We start from the raw sequence: 21460 nt of genomic DNA on the forward strand, positions 1-21460 counted from the left end.
GCTTTATGTCAAGCTCCAGTTCTAGCGACACCGAACTACAGTAAGCCTTTTACACTTTTCGTTACTGAACGTGAAGGTACAGCATTATCTGTTCTCACACAAGATCAAGCAGGACAATACAAGCCCTGTGCTTATTTTTCTAGCACACTAGATCCAGTCGCCCAGGCTCTGCCTGTGTGCCTCAAGTCAGTTGCAGCCACAGCACTAGCTATCAGACAAAGTGATTCCATAGTTTTAGGACACTCCCTGACAGTACACGTCCCACACTCCGTGGAAGTTCTTTTAAACCGAACACAAACTCAGCACTTGACAATTGCACGTTTAACAGGTTATGAATTGACACTGTTCCAGCCACACATAGAAATCAGACGCTGCAACGTTCTGAATCCTGCTACACTGTTGCCATCAGTTAATTCAAATCCAGCCACACATGATTGCGTGGAAGTAGTTAACATTACGACAAAGCCAAGACAAGATCTGACAGATATTCCGTTACCAGATCCTGACCTGACACTTTATGTGGATGGTTCATGTATGAGAACTAGTACAGGAGAACTAGTCGCCGCGTATGCAGTGACTACTGACACTGAAGTTATTAAGACACACCGCATTGACACTCTGTCCGCTCAAGCAGCAGAGCTAGTTGCTCTGACACAAGCCTGTATACACGCCAAGAACCTGAAAGTTAATGTTTACACAGATTCACGTTACGCATTTGGAGTTGTACACGACTTTGGAGTGCTCTGGCAAGAGAGAGGTTTCATGACTTCTCATGGAACCAAGATTCAGCATGGTTTCCTTATTCAAGCTCTGTTAGATGCAATACATTTACTGACATCCATTGCTATTATGAAATGCAAAGCACATACGAAAGTTACTGACATTATTTCCCAAGGTAATGATCTAGCAGATCGCACAGCCAAGCTTACAGCACAGACTCCAGACATTCAAGTTAATCCGACACAGACACAAACTCCAGATCCGACTACATGTATGACAGATAAGGACCCTACTCAAGATGTCATAGATATCCAGTTACATGCTACTCCCGATGAAATCAAGAAATGGTCTGAACAAGGAGGGGTCCAGACAGATCAAGGATGGTTAACAAAGGGTAGGACCGCATGGTTTCTCCCCGACTCTATGGTTCAAGTCATCATTAATACCGCACATAGTCCAGCACATTTAGGAGAAAAAGCTATGTTAGACAGTATCCAGAACATTTGGTTCAACAAGCATTTACGAGCTGCAGCCAAGCAGAAAGTCCGTACCTGTATGATATGTTGTCAGTTTAATCCAGGTAAAAGTGTCCCGGTGGAACAAGGTGGTTTCCAGCCTCCTGACCACCCTTTTGAGGTCCTCCAGATGGATTATATTCAGATGGAGCGATGTCGAGGTTTCAAGTATGTCCTTGTAGTTGTATGCGCTTTGTCCAGATGGACAGAAGCATATCCAGTCCCAGATTACACAGCCGTGACCACTGCCAAGCAGTTGGTTCGTGAGTTTTTCCCTCGATATGGACTCCCTAGAGTCGTATATTCTGATAACGGTCAGCCATTCTCATCTGAACTGATGAAGCACGTTTCCCTATTGTTAGGGTACCAGTGGAAGTTTCATTGTGTACGCCATCCTGAAGCAGCTGGTCTTGTCGAGAGACATAATCAGACTCTGAAAATCCGAATTGCCAAAATATGTAAAGATAAGGGTGTGGACTGGCTAGTAGCTCTGCCAGTTGCTTTGTTTTATATGCGCATGGTCGCACATTCCAGATCAGGTCTGTCCCCGTATGAGGTCGTATTCGGCCGCCCCCCTAACATGTGGGGTACTCCTAGACCCCGAAGTATTACTGATGTTTCATGTAATATGCTGACAGATTACCTAGCTTCCTTGATGTCTGCCCTCAACTCATGTCGTTCACAGGTTGCCGCCACATTTCCAGACAATACCGAGGTGGCACCGCATGAAATCGTTCCAGGTTCGATGGTGCTCGTACGGAACTTCGACAGATCAAGTCCGTTGGAGCCTCGTTGGAAAGAGCCCCGTCAGGTCCTCCTCACCACCCGTACAGCCGTGAAATTGGAAGGACGCCGCGGCTGGGTGCACCTTTCACACGTCAAGAAATTTTACGGATTAAAGCCGGTCTCCAAGAACATTTCCCAGGATATCAAGACTTGTCAAAACATTGTTCCTAAGGACTGTCCCGCAAATGACATTGATACAACCCCTCCCTTGGTAGAGAAAACTCCGCAGCAGGAGTATAAGCAAAAACTCCGGTCTAGTAAAATAAGTCAGTCAGTTTGATTGTCTAAGTCCTCCCCTAGGTGAAACGGTTAGACTGTTTCTGACATGTATAAAATAGACCCCCATAGTGAGAGAGTTAGTCAAAACTCAAACCGATGTATCGTTTTTCTAAGTTTCATATTATTTCTCAGCATAATGATTTCCTGCACTAGTTACGCATTTTTCCTGTGTTTTCCAGTTCCTCATGTAAATAAGCCTTCTAATGTTACAGTAGAACACACGTTTAGTGATCTGCCTCCTCACGAATATTCATACCGCCTCGCTATGCGTAACAATACATTTATCCGCATGTTGCATTATTCACATCAAACCAGCAATGCCACTAATTGTTGGGTGTGTGGTCGACTTCCCCCTTTTCAGACGTCAGAGGGAGTTCTGCCACTTTTTCCTTATCCTTTTTCACATAATGGTTCGTGTGGAGCATGGTCCACGTTAACGTCCTCCTTAACAGATATGTCTTTTCTTAACAGTACATGTTTCCCAGACAAGCAAGGTCTCCCTCACCGAACAGGGTTAGATCTAGAAAATGAAGTGTATAATTTAGGTAACTATTCGTCGAATTTTATGGTCCTGAATGTTCAGTCTGATACTACTCCAGACTCACCTGCTATTTCAGTATTACCAGTCAAAGGCGAATTATGTGTCCGTAATTATGGTTCTGTACACGTAGGACATAGTGATTGTACTACTGTTATCCAGTATAGTGACAGTGGGAAATCTATTTTTAAAGCTTCACGTCATTCTTATTTTGTTTGTGGTCAAACTGCATATGTTCGTCTGCCCCTCGATTGGGAGGGAACCTGTTACATTGCCTTCCTACTGCCACCTGTTTTCCTAGCCCCACCTGACTACCATAGGAATTCCTTCCTAGTACATACTAGACACAAGAGAAACCTCCCGATTGTCGATTATACTGAAACTGCTGCAGAGCAATTCATTGATATTGATAAAGGTGTGTTCCCTTATTTAGGTACAGTTGTAAACAGTAAGCTAATCCGTAGGTTAACAAGAACCCTTGAAGCTGTAGTAGATGAGACTGCCTCCGCTCTAGGTAACTTAACCGAAGAGCAATCCTTTATGAGAATTGTTGTGCTCCAGAATCGTCTCGTCCTTGACGTCATACTGGCCGATAGGGGCGGGGCCTGTAGAGTCATCGGATCCAGTTGTTGCATTTTTATTCCAAATAACGCGCCGTCTGTTTATACAGCTATAACCAGACTTCATAAAATTGCCCATCTATTACACCAGGATCCAGGCACCTGGACATGGTCCGGTTGGTTCTGGAATATAATTTCCGCATGGGGATGGAAAGTCCTGTCCTTTCTAGGTATCGCAGTAGCGATCATATTCAGCTGCTGCCTCTGTATACAATGTGGCCCTGCGATTTGCGGCATGTGTGCTACCTCTTGTATTCCTAGTCCCAAGCCCCGTTCTAAATCTCGTTCCAAGACAATTCGAGATGAGCAAATGGTACTGTATGAAATGATAGATGGTATCATGAATATTGATGTTTCCTGATGGAAACGTAGTGACAAGGAGGGAATGTGGAAAAGTAAATTTTGTCATGTTCTGTGTCCCTACGTGTCATCCATCATATGTTATGTGTGCATGATTAAATATGCATATGTACTCCCCATGTCCGATTAATGACGCAATTATAGTTGTGTCCACCTTTGGTATGTCATTTCCCAGTCCCCGTGAATACTACGAATATCAGGCTTATGTAAAGTTATGTTGCCACGTTTCTCAGTGTGCACGTTATTCTATTATAAAGTCCCCGTTTCCAGGCCTCAACAGGGCCCGGACATCAGATTCGGCTCCTGTCCCCTGAGCCTCGCTGAGGAGTGATACAGCCCCCACCTGTATCCTCGACCCTTCACTTACTTCCTGCCTCGCAGTGCCCGGTGCAGCTTGGCTCTGCCTCTGAGTCTGCCAAGACTATGTTATGATTCCAGCTATCAGTTTAGTCCTCCTTCTCTGCATTCCTAAGCTACTGAACTGCATCAATAGTTTCCGTCATTGTCTAGCCTATGCGGCTCCATGTTAAGAGAAATACTGTATTTAATGGTCATTTAATATTCTTCATCACGCACTACATGTAGAATAAATGCATGCTCTAGTCTTAGAGTCAGTTAGCTTTTCCCCTCATGACTTCTAGTTTATATCAACATGTTCCCTAAACATCAGATACTAGATAGGGTTTAGGTACATGTCGCTCCGACCCTCCAGACTTCAGTCTCTGCTCCTAGCACAGAGTTCATAGCCCCCAGCTTCTCCTCGTAACACGTCATTACCAGTTTGCGCGCACCACCAGGTTAGAGGTCCCGGCTCCTTAGGTAGCCCCCTCCATGGTTCCCGCCCATTCATGACATATTCTGTTACGTTTGCATCACATGTCTGAGTTACACCTTCTTTTTACTCTTATCTTTCGCGACTGCTACGCGTCACGCCTTCTGCTCCACCCACTGCTACGCCTACTGCAATGTAATGCTATGTGTTTGCGCTATGTATATATGCTCGTGTATTGTCATTAAAAGTTAGAGCGCGCTCATCCCAGATCGAGCCCCAGCAGCTGCTGGGCCCTGTCATCCTATTCCTATGCAGGTTGTCCTGTTCCTGTCCTTATGCTGTATTAAACCTGCAAAACTCCTACTACCTCGAATTTTGACTCTTATTTATTGAGCTATCTGTCATTTATTCATTCAAAAATAGATCCGGTATTATTTATTTATATACCACATAATGGCGCCTGAACAGGGACAGTCCAGGTCACTTTATGTATCAGAAACATGGCATAAGTGCCATATTGTATCTAGATTTATGGGTAGAGTATACCAAACAGTTAGAAGAAAAGTATAGATGGCCCGTATCGGGTACATGGGATGCCGAATGCATCATGCGAGTAGAGGAGGCAATATGGAAAAAGAAAGCCAGACAATCACAGAAAGATGCCATCGAGTTATGGCGCAAAGAAGCTCATAAGAGAACCGAAAAAGAAATCAGAAAGTCCGAATTAAGTAGAGAATCCTTAGAACGAGCCCAAGAAAGAGAATTAATCGAGATAGGTGAACGAGTTAGAACTGAGCAATCAGACAGACAGAGGAATGCCCTCATTAAGGGTATGTATCCTCTTCTTGCTGAGGGCTTGCCAAAAGCGACCCCAGAGGCATCCAGTAATTTCCCGCCACCATTAGTTCCGACCAAGCTACGTCACAAACCGACCGCAGCTGATATTTTTATTTCGTCCTATCTGGACGACACAGTCCCCGAATATGCAAATCCTGTTCGCGCTCCGCCAGTCCCTGTAAATCAGGTAATTCCTGCTCCTCCAGACACCGGGGTGCCATTAACAGCCCCCCCAGGTCAGCCCGCCATACAAGTCCAGCCCACGTTACAATTACCGACCCTGTCAGGACGAAAAGCATCAGTTGATGATTCTAGTTTAGGGGCCGCAGGAGGAGGTCTTCCTCAAACCCCGCCGCCATACAAGCGTTTATCAGCACTCGAATTACATGCTCAAGCATCACAGCGTACTCCTAAAAGTAATAAGTCTGTTGCAGAGATCAGGCAAACCCTTGGCGAATGTGTCTATGACCCAGTTCCAGGCGAGTTTAATATGGTTTTATATTCCGTACGCGTAAGGAGAGTGACCGAGTATCTAGTCACCCTGCCGAATATGAAAGAAGATCTAGACCGGATATATCGTTTCATCCGTACAGGGGATGACCCACAAAGTATTAGTGATGCCATGTCTCAAAGGAAAGCCGAGATTCAGCGTATGATATTAAAGTTCTTAATTAACTGTCTAATAAGAGAACAAGATTACCCGTCTAAAGACCCGGAAGAAATGAAAACTCTAACAAAATGGAGTGATAATATAGCCGAAGGAAAGCACAATACCATTGGTGCCATGGAAAGTATGTACAAGAAAATCCGTAGAGAGATAATAAAGATACACGAACAGCGTAAAGCCGCACAAGTAAGCGAGAAAGAAAGTACCTCTGATCCTGAAGAGGGAGACGACGAGAATACTGCCAGAATAGTGACCCTAACCGAGGTTATCGAGGCAATAAGAAATAGCAAAGGTGGTAAAGCCCCGGGTCCAGATGGGGTGCCTATGGATTTTTATAAACATGAAATGAACTTATGGGCCCCAATATTGACATGATATTTTAATGCTGCTATAGAAGATAGGCTCCCACCAACATGGGGTCAGTCCATTATCGTGCCTCTTTATAAGAAAGGCCCCAGGTCAGAGGCACGTAATTATCGTCCCATCTCACTTCTGGACTCGTCAATTAAAATCCTCAGTCGAGTCCTCTTAGAGAGACTGGAAGCATGGGTTGAGGAAAATAACATCTTATCCCCAGTGCAGTACGGGTTCAGAAAGGGGATGGGAACAATGGAGCAGTGTGTGAACCTGGAAATTATAATCAGCAAATACACAAAAGCCAAAGAGGGCAATTTATTCTTGTGTTTTGCTGACCTAAGTTCGGCATTCGACCTGGTGGAACACTCGCTCCTATGGCTAGTCCTGTTGGAAATGGGTGCCCCGACTGAAATTATCCATTTCCGGGCCAGACTGTACGAAAACCTGTCTAGTAAAGTTAGATTTGGATCTGCTGGAGAATGCACACACTTTTTAGAATCAATAGAGGTATCCGACACGGATGTGTGCTTGCCCCACTTTTATTTTCTCTATTTATAAATCAGATAGATCAAATCCTAAGAAGAATTCAAGTAGATGCCCCCATTATTAATGGTAACCCTATTCCAATTCTTTTATACGCGGATGACGCGGTTCTTCTCTCCCGGACCCAAAACGGCTTGCAATGTTTAATTGACAAGTTTCACACTTTCATTGAAAGCAGAAAGTTGATTATTAACAAAGGAAAGAGCTTTACAATGTCTTATGGCAGGAAGACAAGAAAAAGCAGGATCTTCTATTTAGATGGGGAGAAATTGGAATCTGTAAGGAAATTCTGTTACCTGGGTATCACATTCTCAGGAGATGGAAGGTGGGTTAATGAACAAGACAGTGTCCGTTTTAAAATGGTAAGGAATATTAGTTGTGTTTTTAGATTTGCAGCGAAATTAGGGGGCCGTAGAATTCAAGAAATGGTGTCAATATGTATAACTCTAGGTGCATAACATCAGCCCTGTATGGGGCAGGGATATGGGGATATCATTCCCAGAGTGGTAACCTAATTAAGCATGAGGAGAATGCCTTCCTGAAACGATTGCTTTGTGCTCCGGCTGCGGCCTCAAATGAGTTAATACATAGGGAAGTGGGCATAAATCATGTTAAGGACTTAATTGCCCTACGCCCTCTGGCCTTATGGCGATCAATCTGGTCAAAGGAAGAAACAAAATTTACTCAGGATGTGATTAATGACTGTTTAAAGCTTGATCACTGCTCAAATATACCATGGTTATGTCATATTCAATCCTGGTATAAGACACTTTATGGCTGTGACATTTTTGAAGAACCAACAATGGGGATAGGGTTATCAAAGAAGGAGCTTAAAGTCACTTTCCTGAAACACACAAGAAGTACCAGAATGAATAAATACGCAAAACAAAGCACGTTTAATTCTTATTTAGAATATAGCGTTAATGAAGGTTTACAATCATACCTTACTGTTGTTACCAAAAGTTCTCATCGTTTCGTATTATCTCGCTTACGCCTAGGGATTGTGCACCACCTAGTGGCATTCCCATTAATTAAGAAACCTGGGACATGTTTATGCCCCTGTGGTGCATCGAAGCAGAGTATTTGTCATTTTATGTTGTTTTGTAAATGTTATATTCCCTATACATTTTTTTATTTGAAACCCATCTTTTTAAAATATAACATGCGCAGTACAAAGAAAGCGATGCAACTGTTGTTTAATCTAGAGAGCCCAGATATATGTTTTTATGTGGCTACTTATATTTTAAAATGTATTTTTGCACGAAAATCAATCATTGTATGAACTTAATACATGGCCCTGATTCATATGCACTTTATTATTGCCAGTTTACACATGTATTTTTAGACGTAGGCACCAATACGCACTTTAGCATTACTATTTTGCACAAGTGCCGGAAAATGAGTATTTTTAGCACGTATTGCACTTTATTATTGCTAGTTTGCACATGTAATACTAGGCGAATGTACCAATATGCACTTTAAAATTGCTCATTTGCACATGTGCTGTAAAATGATTATTGTATACAGTATTAATGGCATTTGATAAATTAGAGTCTGATGTAAATCAATGATGTATATGCAATTTTATTTTGATTGTTGCTACATGGTTGTATTCATACATACCGAATAAAGCACTTTTGAACTTGAACTCGTGTCTGCAGTCTCCGCAGAGAGGCCAAAGACGGAATGGGCATAGAACACGATTAGCAAACCTTCCTGTGGGATTCAGTGAGGTGACAAGGTATCTGTACTGTTCCAGGGCAAGGTGGAGGTATTTTGGCTTTGTTGTACTTGGGCTCGCTTTCTTCTGAGAAGTGACAGTACCCTACAAGTGAAAGTATTGTACCACTGCTGACAAGTGCAGGTTCTCTCCCTCTCAAAATGAAGACATACTAGTACAGTACCGGACTGGTCCATTTAAAACACTCTGGCTCTAGGGCTGTACCATCCGAGGGCTTCTTTAGGTCAGATCGTACCAATGACGCTGGTGTGTGTTCTGGGGTCCAAGTCCTGAGACAGGAAGCACTTCTTGAGGTCACACTAGAGGCAGGCAGATTAGGTAGATGCTAAACGGCGATGAATCAGAGTCCTGAAACCCATCTAACATGTGATATTTACGTGTGAACGGAAGGGAGGGGGGGCAGTCTTGCTCTCTCCTGACACAGACCCCTTCACACATAAACCGTGCTGAGCGGGTCGTGCGGGGGCTCATGAACCACGTGGGTGGTCCTGGGAGTGAGCGCTCCAGGCACCAGCACCCCCTCTCTGCTCTACACGTGGCAGAATCCGAGCCATCTCCGGTGACCTGTGAGTGTCTGGAGAAAGGACTAAGCGGCTTTTGGAAGAGAATAGCACAGCCCTTCCCGCGGGGACCGTCCAGTGAGTGGTGAGAGGAGGAGGTTACATTGAGAGGAAAGGGTGAGAGGTGCCAAGAGGGAGTATTTTTCTTGCTGCTCTTTAGAACCCCTCTCCCTTTCTTTCCTTTGCTCTGTGTTAATCTCCTCTCGATTGCCCTCGTGCGCTCTTCGTCCCTCTTTCACCTCTCCATTCTTCCCCGTCCTAGTTCCTTCCCCATCCTAGTTCGCTCTCCACTCTTGCCTCTCCCTAGTCACGCGCTCTCACCTGCTCTTACTCCGAACCCCTTTCGATACCCTACATTCGACCTTTCTTATTTTCTTTCCTTATGCTCTCCCCATTTGTTTCCTGCACTCTCACTCACTCATGTTCTTTTGCGCACTCCTTTATTCTTATCTTATTTTCTCTTGGGCCCCCCTCTTCTTGCTTTACCTCGCATGCTCACTCTCTCTTGTTCATATTCTCACAAATACTATATCTCAGTCTTTTCATGACACTTTTCATTTTTCAGTATGATAAGTTATCTCACTCCCTCGTGTACTCTCACACCTTCACTATGTAGCTTTCACCGGCTATGTTTCTTGTGCTGCCGGTGAACGATAGGTAGTGAAGGTGAGACAGGAAGTACTTCCTGAGGTCAGACTGGAGGCAGGCGGTTTAGGTAGACGCCTCCGAGGCCTGAAACCCATTGAACATGTGATGTTACATGTGGACAGGGTGGGGCAGCAGTCCTGCTCTATCCCTGGTGCATAAGTTATGCACTGTATCCACTACTACTTTTTTCTCTTTTACCCTTCTTCGCATGTTCTCTGCTAATATTCTCTTGCCTTCAACCCCCTCCCCTCACACTGACGTTCTTTCTCTTATACCCTTTCTCTGACTATCGGAATGTCTAGTACTTATGTGCGCTCACTCTTCTGCAGTGCCTCATGATCTTTCAAACACTCCCTTACACTCTAGTTCTTATTTTCTTTTGTACTTTTCACTGTTTTTCCTCTGTTGCCTTCACTACACTGCACTCTACTTGGAGCTTTTTTTTAATTCTCTTGACTTGATTCTCTCCCACTCTTTCTCTCGCTCTAGCCTACAAATACCCCTCTTGTATTTTCTCTATGTCACTCTCTTGTGGTCTTTCTTTTTTTCAGTTGTTTTGTTTCTTCTTCCTCTTATAATTCCTTCTTTGGTCTCATCTTCCTTCTTTCTTCCCTGTTGCTTCTTTCTTTTTCTCTCTCTTTCTTTCTTTCTTGTTCATTCTTTCTCTCTCTCACTATTTCTCTCTCTCTCCCTCAATATTTCTCTCCCTTTCTCTCTCACACTCTCCCTCTTTCTCTCTCACTCCCTTCCTCTTTCTCTCTTTCTCTCTCTTTCTCCCCCTCGCTCTTTCCTATCCCTTATTATAATTTACATATATCCTTTCCTCTATAAGCACATAAAAGTACAGTATAGTTACTCCATGAAGGAAGGACACTATCTAAAAGGATAAATGAGAGCAGCTCAAGGCTGTTAAGACACTCGTGTTCTTGATTTAAATGACAAAAGTGTTCCCTATTTGGGTCTCAGAAATCCCTGCTTTGCCAGACCCCTAAAATATTTTGCCCTCCTTCCTTATCCTTACACCCCTTGAATTACTCTTTCCGGAGCTCAGTGACTTTTGGTTGTAGTAAGTGGTGATCGGGATTGTGCTCCCCACCAGAGTGTTATGATTTTGTGTCTTGAGAACATGGGGTTTACATCCAAAAGTACACAAGCATTTGCAATGCAATAGGTCTCGCAGCATTAAAGTTTGAGTTATTGGCATTGTATATGACAATGTGTTGCATACATTTTTTAGCAAAGTCTGTATTGGTGTATAAAGATGATTTGCAAGATGATAGCGATGGAGTGGGGGATAGACTACTAGTTTTGCAGTTATAAGCATATATTGTAAGTATGTGTTTTTATGATAAAATGTGTGTGGTTGTGTGTGTAGTTGTGTGTGGTAGTTTATGTGCTTGTATGTGTGGTTGTGTGTGTGGTTGTGGTTGTGTGTTTGTGGTTGCGTGTGTGTGTGAACGTTCTAAGATACCAACCCTAGTTCCCCATTAGAGATGGTTACAGTCATTAACATGCACGCGACAGGTTGTTTGTTTATAAAAACGCACCCTTCTGAAGGTCTCTTTCCAAGGAGGAGGTGTAGCCTTGTACAAGGAACAATGTTTTAGAGCAGCCGCCATAGCACAACAATGATGTTAACTGTACCAAGGCCAATTTCCGAGCCTGGGAATTTATGAGCTCTTTGACACTGGAGGCGGAGTGTCTCTGCAGGAGGGATTCTGGGAATCGTGGTCCACCGGGCTCTAAAAGACGAATGTTCACATTTCGGACATTCTGAGAAACGCAGTCCACTTAGAGCTGCTTTTAAAAGCAAATACAGGAATGCCGTTCAACAAAAAGTAGGCAAATGCGATCCGAATTTTGAAATGTCGTAATTTGAAGGTAACGGTCCCTTTATAACAAAATATAAAACGTATTCAAATCCATGCAAGTGAAAATTGTATACTGTCATGCAAACCGCATACTTACATAATTTTAATTAAATTAGATTATTTAGACTATAACTATTAGACAATGTTTTGATCACAACGTTTCAAATTAAAATGAGTTTGTTTTTCCTTAAATGTAGTTTCCCAGTGCTATACAGAAAAGACCACCATTCAAATATGGCCGTCATGTTCCCATACACGGAATACAGTAGCCTTGCCCTCTTCCTGGTTTCCGTATTCCACAGTTGAGTCAGTATGCTATAGTACTCCATGACGTCTCTTTGTGACGTTAGACGCATGTTTGCGACGCACCTTCCTAGTGTCATTGGTTCTAGTCTTGCCCCGGCTGTTTCAGTGGTGTTTACAGTCCCCTCGTAGGTGCCTGGAGTATGATGGCGGCAGGCGGTGGACAGCAGTGGCGGGAATCCCTGGCAGATCATGTGTTGTTCGCGCGGCTGCGGGACGAGGCCGGGAACCGGCAGCCCAGCAGACACCTGATTAGAAACTTGCTGCTCACTTTGGGCGACGATCTGTGCATGTGGGACGGAAAGCGCGGCGGGCTGCATTGCGTGGGCTTGAAGGGGCTCACTGGGGAAGAGCCCGAGATCGGTCGCTACCAGGTGAGGGCCCGCAAACGCATGTGAATGTTTCCACTGTTTCTACTGACATCTGGCCCAGAAGGTCTCAAACTATCCTAGTTTCAGTCTTCATTTTGGTAACGGTCACTTTAATCTGCATTTTGCTTAAGGTAAGATCGGCACTTTCTGTGTGCTCGTGTGTGTGTGTATGTGTGTGTGTGCGCGCGCGCGGGGGGGGGGCGGCGGCGTGTGTGTGCTCGTGTGTCTGTGTGTGCCCGCGTGTGTGTCTGTCTACGTGCACGCTCCATTGTGACGGGGATCAGCCTGCCGGAATCGGAGCGCGTGTTCATGCGCGCGACCTGATCCGATTCCGGCAGGCTGCACGTGACAGTCTCTTGTCTCCCCTTGAACTCCTTGAAAGCTAAACTGATTACAATAGGGCTCCACAGCGACAATCGCTTCGTGATTGCGTCGCAGTGCGAGCCCTAAAAAGGGGTGCCAGTACGTTGTCTTTGCCTAATATTTCGTTGTACCTTTATTTCATCTTCGACCGTATTGTACAAGATCAAATGGCAGTCAAAAAGAATGTCAGGCTTCAGCCAGGTTTGAACAGGGACATTCAGACCCAAAGCTTCAGTGTGCCTGTGACTCAGTGTGCCTGCGTGTGTGATCATGTGCTTCGGTGCACCCGTGTGCCTTTATGTATTAGTGTGTCTGTCTCACGGGGTGCATGTGTTTCTCAGCATGTGCATGCATGTGTGCCCATTTGTAGTGCGGTTTCTATGTATGTCTGTATGCAGGGGTCAACAGGGGGTAAAAGACATTGTCATTTACAACGCCATTACTTGATTAATGCTTCACGCAGGGAAAAAAAACCAATAACATTTTCAATGCTAATAGCTCAAAACAATGTCATTGCAAGACCTATTGCCTTGTAAATGCTTGTTTCTAGGGTAAAGAGGTGCAGGTTTATTGCCACTTGTGGATTTTTCCCCACTAGAAGACTAGGATGAGTGGGTATACAACATAAAAAAGGTTGTGAGCTTAAAGAAGACCTTTCTAGAATCTAAACTTTTGGAACTGAAATGTGTGTGTTTTTTTGTCTGCTCCCTTGGACAGTACTCTGCCTATGAACGGGTAAGCCTCGTGAATAACACTGCTATAGTGCCTACATGTCTGGTGATGTGTAAAGATTTTCCTTTTCAATTTTTTATGTTCATAATTCTCTTCTTTTCTCCTTTCCTTTCCTTTCCTAAGCCTCCAGTGCCTACCCCCAGCATTATCCAGTGAGGGGAACATAGATTCGGCCATCCACATCTCCTTTCTCTGTTCCCTTGTTTACCCACCTTCTCCCGGTGCGCTCTTCTACTTCTATTGGACATGAGTGGATAGTGTACTGGGAGAGGAACGGGACATTCTTTGTTCCTGCAGTACCTGTGTTACAGGTGAGTGGGGGCGGAACAAATATAATACAGGACTGGAATAAGAAGCCATATTTACAAGAGCTCATGGGTATTTAAAGTTTTTAACCTAACTGCATTTGCAGACACTGGATCTCTGTTCACCTCATCTTAAACCAGCCAGGAATGATATATTCTGTGATTTATATGTGCTTCTGATATTTAAAAAAAAATGCTCCCTGGCCTGACCAAATAAGAAAAACAGAAGTAACATCAGATGAGTGTTTTTACCACTCTTGCTTCTTACCCAAATATTTTAAAATTTTTCATGTAATATGACTTGACTAGTTCTATACTGTGATTGGCAAGTTGATGTCACTGCTAAGTCAATAACTGCTACTCCTATTCTCCAAACCTCTCCTCTGACTCCCCCTTCTCTTGTTCCATGGTTACCTACCGCTCCTCCATAGACCCCCAATATATTGAGTTGCAGATTTTTAAGGACCCTCATGAATAAAGAGGGTGGAGGAAGCACTAATAATACTTTTCTTTGACACACCAAAAATGGTTGCTTAAAACCATTATTCCATTAGGGATTCCTGTACATGTGATTGGCATAGCTAGTAATACGTAATTCTATCATCTCAGTATAAGTGAAGGATGTGATAAGATATGGTGGTAATTTGCTTATTTGATTGACAGTTTGAACAAGAAGCTTGTCATGGAGCTAAATCACACTGCATGGTGTCCCCTGTCACCCAGTATTGAGATGGATGGCTGAGGGGTCAGTCTTCATTCTTGGAAAGAATTCCGAAAAATCAAAGCAATGAATACACCACAGATACTGCAAATATGAATGTCATGCCAAAGAACCAACAGGCGGGTGAACGAGCAAATCGAAAAATTATATGATACCAGAGTATTACCTTTTTAGAAATCACTTAGGCAATCAGCACCACATGCAGAATTCTGGCCGATAAATCCAATTCAGTACAGTTATTTTCAATGTGAGGCATTTTACTTCTTTTTGCAGGACTTACATGTGGAGATTCCAGACAATAATTCTAGCTGCCAGTTATCTATCTATCTGGGAATCTCCGCACATAATGGTTCAGATCAGAGGCCTATAGGGCTATTGCAATGAGGGCTTATACTTCAGACTGAAAGCAAATATGTATCTAGTCCTCATACACACCACCCCTGAAGATGAGAGGGAAGGGTGGAATAAGCAGATGAGCTTACCAGAGCTGGAAAGTTCTCCAATGACGTCAGGAAAACCTCGCTTCCTCTTCAGATTCACTCCATAGGCATCTACAGAACAAAAAAATAAATATAACATATGCAAAGCTGGGCACGTAGATGACTTTGGCGGGAATCTTCCACAATAACCTTCTTGCTTCTTGTGACAATGGAAAACCATTTAAAGGCAATGGTATTAACACTGGATTGTTTTCACTTTTCACTGTACTTCTACATAAGCCTTTAAATAAGTGCTATCTGGGTACATATTTAGTTTGACATAAGACCAGGTGGTTTACACCAACCCCCTAGCCGTCTGGATGTTTGGGATATATCTGATGAGCTTCAAAATCATCCCCAAGGAATACCATGCACGAATCATGATCCATACTAGTATGTGTAGTTAAGCTTTTGAGGGCAGTGATTTCATTCACTGACCTCCTGCGATCATCATACAGTGGAAGGTCAATAAAAATAGACTACATTAAGAGTTTAATCTAAGAATGTTGAAAACGAAGTTGTATAAACTTGCCTGGGTACATAGATTTCAAAGGTTTCCTTTTTTGGCAGTCAGAAAGATTTTATTTCTAAAAAAGAACACTTTGCAAGAATAACAAAACCAAATAGCTCTGTTGGATTTATATGCTCAAAATGACATAAAGAGTTAGGTATATAATGTATGATTTGTGTTGATTTTTTGTCTTTTTCCTTGTCACTTTATTGTCTGCACTTATTGTACGAGTATCTGTCATGTGAATGTGTTCACACATTACACACTCTGGATATAGGAACGTTTTTTCTTAATCTGTGATGCATCGTGAGGGTTAAATTCATATGCCATTTATAATTGAAATCCACACTTCAATATCTTTCTTCTAGAACGGAAGTCTGTGAGATAGAGGATAATTGCTCGCCATCTGGGAGGACGAGCAGAAACTGACTGATCGATGCTGCATCTCTCCTCATTGCATGTCTGACTTTAAACTGAAGGACTGCATTGAATAAATTACACCAATTTATTTGGACCTGAAGTCAGGCTACCCCTTCACCATCTGGGATGTGATCTGCAGTTGATTGCTCTTTCCTGCACCCTTACTTGCCTCCTGGCCATGTCTAACCTCAAAATGCCTACAGCACTAAAACCAGAGAGTGCAGCATTTCCAACTATCCAGGGGCTGCATCTAATTGCGTACAATAATAAGGAGTAGTGCCAGGCCTCCACTCACCATCTGGAAGTATACATCGTCTCTTACATAGTCAGCATCTCAGCAAATTGTACCAATGCACTTCTCCGTCAATATTGCATTTTTGTGAACTTGAAGCTATTATTTCGTTCCTAATAAATATAGTTAAATGAAGCAAGATAAAACACCCACCTCACAAAATTCAACATGATTGAAGTGCTCATTGCTAATATGGCTACACACTAACAAATCAGCAGTAGCCTCTTCTGTCAATATGGCTACACACTAACAAATCAGCAGTAGCCTCTCCTGTCAATCATAATTACCTAATTCAAACACAATGCAACACTCCAGAATTCTAAATGACAATCCCATGTGCATCACCACCCACTTAAACATTCCCTGACCCAATCCTACAAGCCCATCAGAGATTCAAACACAACTGCAGACACAAATCCATAAGCCATATATGCATCCCAACAGAATGTTAAACAAGGCACCCACACAGATCTACACCTCTCCCTTATGATCACCAACACAAATTCCACCCACAAATACTAAGCTGACAACTCTCCCTCCCAAAGCAAACCCAACATACGCTTTAATATTGTGACTTGACTAATAACTCGGAAGATCTGAACCCAAAAGGTTACAAAATCCACAAATTACTCACTCGCATTAAATTGGTGGCGGCCTTGCACATCACCCACAAATTCATTGTAGCCAATCACACAGATCATGCAGCTTCAGATGTACCCAAACAAGTCTCTCCCACCCCTCTTTCCCTCTAACAACACAACCTACATATTATCCCTCCGGTCATTACAACAAATGCATAGAAGTCTTCTCTGACTTTACTGCTTTAACATCCTTCTCAATCACTAACAATACCTACATAGCTGGCTTCGATATCCATAAAGCTCAAAACACAAAGACCATCGGAGACTTCCTGCTAAATGTGATAGCATCACTATACCTCACACATCTGGGGTACATACACGTGTCAACCTTATATTTCGAATACCTCACCCCTTGCATGCTCACTCCTCCTCCCTTTTGATGCCCCACCATACATTGCCCAAGCCTTATCACAAAGGACAATCTAAAAACCCACCAGTCAGATCCAGTTCCTTTAAAAAATATTATAGTAAAATCCCACAAACATAACTTTTCCGCCTTTCACTTAAATGACCCCGATATTGATACCATTCTAGAAACACCTAACTCCACACAAAGACAATTTACTGATACCCATGCAACCATTCTATATCGAAAATATGAAACCCAAGTCCAATGCACGAGACACAACACAATGCACCATAGTTCTCCAGTGCCTGGAATTCATCTATATGCACAATCAAAAAGCTAGAAAAGGATTGGCCATCATCTTGTTCTCTTGAAGACCTTCTTGAGCTCAGAATCACAAACTCTGCCTAAACATTCTAAAGGCCAAGCCAACTCAGAATATCATTCTAAAATCATCACTGATAGTGAGAACAAAAGCAAAGTTTGAGTCAAAAACGTTTCAGTTCTGCAAACATAACGCCCCCAATTATTCAACCCTCAACTGAACAGGCAATCAAAATTGAATATTTCTTCACCTCTGAAACCATAAGTAATACCTCCCTAACTCACATTACTACCCCACATATGCACTCGGGATACCCACTCAAAGGGAACACTGACATGTGGCAGAGCCCTCAAGTGACATACACCCCTCACATCATCAAATTCCTCTATTTCCGTGTCAGCTTCCCTTCTCTTGATATCGTGCACACTTGCAATTAGACATGCCTCTCTGTAATACTGCTGAAAAACAAACACTCCTATTAACTGTAGTGTAGTTCCTATATTCCCAATAGGCTCTGCGCATTGAATAACATAAACGATAGTTTAGACGTAGGACTGAGGTCGACTAGGTCTCTATTGAATATGTTAGACTTAATTATGAATGCCAGCTAGCTCAGAGGTGACTAGAAACTTTCTCGAGTAAACAAGGAGTCAACTTTCCTGAATAGACAAGAAGGGATTAGTTTCTGACAACCGCATAAACATGACAACTTTGCTCCCTCCAGAATAAGGAGTATATCTTCAGAGTCGCGGAAACAATAGATCGCTATTTCACTCAGTCAATCGTGCATGCTTAGTTTCACCAGAAGCGCAGAGAAACAGAGAGACGGGCGTTTTCAATAAAAGAGGTTATTTATTGAACAGTCTTCTTTCTCATGCAAGAGAAGTGAGTTGCCACAATTGCAATACTTATCATGAACTAAAGTGCATACAGTAAAGGGAGTATTACAAAGTAATACGGTAAAAGCATGGTATGGTTTCTGAGCCATACGGTGTTTAAAATGGTTTAAAATACATACAATGATAAAATCATAACTAAACGTACTAAATTGGTGCTTCTAAGATACGCCTACCCCGGTGTACCTAACCTAAGCCTAGTACGTGTGAAGGAGTAAGTGAGCTACAGTTTGAGTTAAGATAGTTTTGCCAAGAATCTGAATCAAGAATCTGAATCAAGAATTCTCTAAGGGTCTAATCAGCTCCATATCTTGTTTATAGAATGAAGGAGGTCTTGTATCTCGTTCTCAGGACTCGATCTCCCAGCAACCCGCAAGGGTGGCCGGAAACACTGGAGCTGGATTTCTCGGCAGGAGAAAAGACTACGTCTCTCTCAGTGCGTCAATGGGAGGGTCGGCTTCCTTCGGCACTTTCCACAGCAGGGCGTCGGGCAAGTAGATAGCTGATCTGCTCCAAACCACCGTGTGTTTTGCTAGGGCAGATGCTGGTATATTTATACCTGGAAGGTGCCGAGTTTGACGTAAGGGTGGACATAAGACGTCACGAAGAACTCGCAGTTCTTTCAGGACTCCAGGAGTTCTAGGACAAATCAATACATAAGCAGGGGGAATTCCCGGGCTGCTGGAGGCTTGGTTTGTTTAAGAACGCATTGTGCTTTCTAGGAATCTATGGGAGTAGCCTTGCCATATTTGGACTGTATTAGCTATGACTAAATATGGATATGATTCTTATGCCTTTATAAGGATATGATTTGTTATAACCACATAAGGGTATAAATCTGGAATATTTAAATAGGGTCCTAGATACGTTTACAACATAACAAGGTCGAATATGGACCTTGGCAATGCCACAAACTATGCGTCCATCTTCCACCTCATCTTTCCTGTCAAAATTCTGGATAAATAAGTAGTACTGCAGCTCCAAATCACACTGAGCAACACAACCTACTATTTGCTTCTCAATCTGGCTTCTGATGTCAAGGCAGACAGCTGTCCGAAAGGTGATCAGTGTGTTTTTTTGGTTTAAATCTTTTTATTAACATTTTTGCACATTTTTAAAACATACGGTCAGAGCAGTGCTCATACAGCAGAAAGGAAGGAAATAGAAAAGTGACAGCCAACAGCATAATGTGCAGTTCTTAATAGCAAAAGAAAAAGAAAAACAGGCGAGTAGTTCACGGTGATCACATAAAGTCATGGGTCAATACCCCTAGACAGGGCGAATCAGTGCTGATGAGTCTCACCAGCGGGTGACATATAAACAGATAAAATACAGTGCAGTCCACACTAAACTGGGGACATAGGGTACAACAAAATGAGGATAACATAAGCCAAGGAAGGGAAACTGGAGTCGCTTAGGACCTGCTGAATGCTGAAGCATCTAGTGTAGCCGGGGGGGCCAGAGCTGCCAGGGTCCAGAGGTGATGGAGTTCTGAAACAGGAGAGCTAAAGCAATCTGGAGGGCAGCACTACTTTATGCCTCTATCAGTGAGGGATGGATCCCGAGTGTCAGCCCAGATAAAGCATTCAAGTCCCCCACAAGTGATCAGTGATGTCCTTTGAATTACAAAGTGACCCCACCGCATACACTCCTTAAGCTCTCAGCAGCTTTCAACAAAACCTACGATTTGGAGGTCTATCCACATGTAATGGCATCTTTGACACTATTCTCAACGTCTTCCCTTGGCTCTTCGCAAAAAGGCATTATATTCAAATAAAAACCAAAGGTGGTGATGGACGGAGCGTTGACAATACAAACACTCGCCCCCAGTCAACTGATCTGGGTTTAATCCATCACCGTTCTTTAGCTCACTCCGCCACCCCAGTTCAGACATGGCCATATGCAAATCAGTCTGACCCTGTGCCTCATGGGAACAGTCCAGCCCGAACTGCCAAGCCATGTCTTCCCTGGTCCGGAATCAAGCTTCCCAGGACCGGTTTCTGGCATTACAGCCGTCTTCAGCCGGGCTTGCTTGACTCCAGTGGCAAAGTGAGCAAGGGACTCACGTCTGAGCATACCGTGTTTGTATTGTCAAAGCTCCGTCCATCATCACCTTTGGTTTTTCTTTGTTCGCCCTAAGTTGGCAGGGTATGCTCAGACGTGAGTCCCTTGCTCACTTTGCCACTGGAGTCCAGCAAGCCTGGCTGAAGACGGCTGTAATGCCAGAAACCGGTCCTGGGAAGCTTGATTCCGGTCCAGGGAAGACATGGCTTGGCAGTTCGGGCTGGACTGTTCCCATGAGGCACAGGGTCAGACTGATTTGCATATGGCCATGTCTGAACTGGGGTGGCGGAGTGAGCTAAAGAACGGTGATGGATTAAACCCAGATCAGTTGACTGGGGGTGAGTGTTTGTATTGTCAAAGCTCCGTCCATCATCACCTTTGGTTTTTCTTTGTTCGCCCTAAGTTGGCAGGGTATGCTCAGACGTGAGTCCCTTGCTCACTTTGCCACTGGAGTCAAGCAAGCCCGGCTGAAGACGGCTGTAATGCCAGAAACCGGTCCTGGGAAGCTTGATTCCGGTCCAGGGAAGACATGGCTTGGCAGTTCGGGCTGGACTGTTCCCATGAGGCACAGGGTCAGACTGATTTGCATATGGCCATGTCTGAACTGGGGTGGCGGAGTGAGCTAAAGAACGGTGATGGATTAAACCCAGATCAGTTGGCTGGGGGTGAGTGTTTGTATTGTCAAAGCTCCGTCCATCATCACCTTTGGTTTTTCTTTGTTCGCCCTAAGTTGGCAGGGTATGCTCAGACGTGAGTCCCTTGCTCACTTTGCCACTGGAGTCAAGCAAGCCCGGCTGAAGACGGCTGTAATGCCAGAAACCGGTCCTGGGAAGCTTGATTCCGGTCCAGGGAAGACATGGCTTGGCAGTTCGGGCTG

At 43.6% G+C, this 21460-nt stretch overlaps 1 protein-coding gene across 8 annotated transcripts in view; it reads right to left on the bottom strand.

The window, feature by feature from the left end:
• Positions 1-21460, bottom strand: part of RELB (RELB proto-oncogene, NF-kB subunit) — a 708968-nt gene that overhangs the window by 207134 nt on the left and 480374 nt on the right. For all 8 annotated transcript variants that reach the window (XM_078660918.1, XM_078660919.1, XM_078660925.1 and 5 more), the window contains one exon: positions 15092-15160. In XM_078660918.1, the coding sequence (XP_078517044.1) occupies positions 15092-15160 (69 nt within the window). The remainder of the gene's footprint in view (positions 1-15091; positions 15161-21460) is intronic.

Source organism: Lissotriton helveticus, chromosome 9 (genome assembly GCF_964261635.1).
Source record: "Lissotriton helveticus chromosome 9, aLisHel1.1, whole genome shotgun sequence".
Lineage (NCBI taxonomy): Eukaryota > Metazoa > Chordata > Amphibia > Caudata > Salamandridae > Lissotriton > Lissotriton helveticus.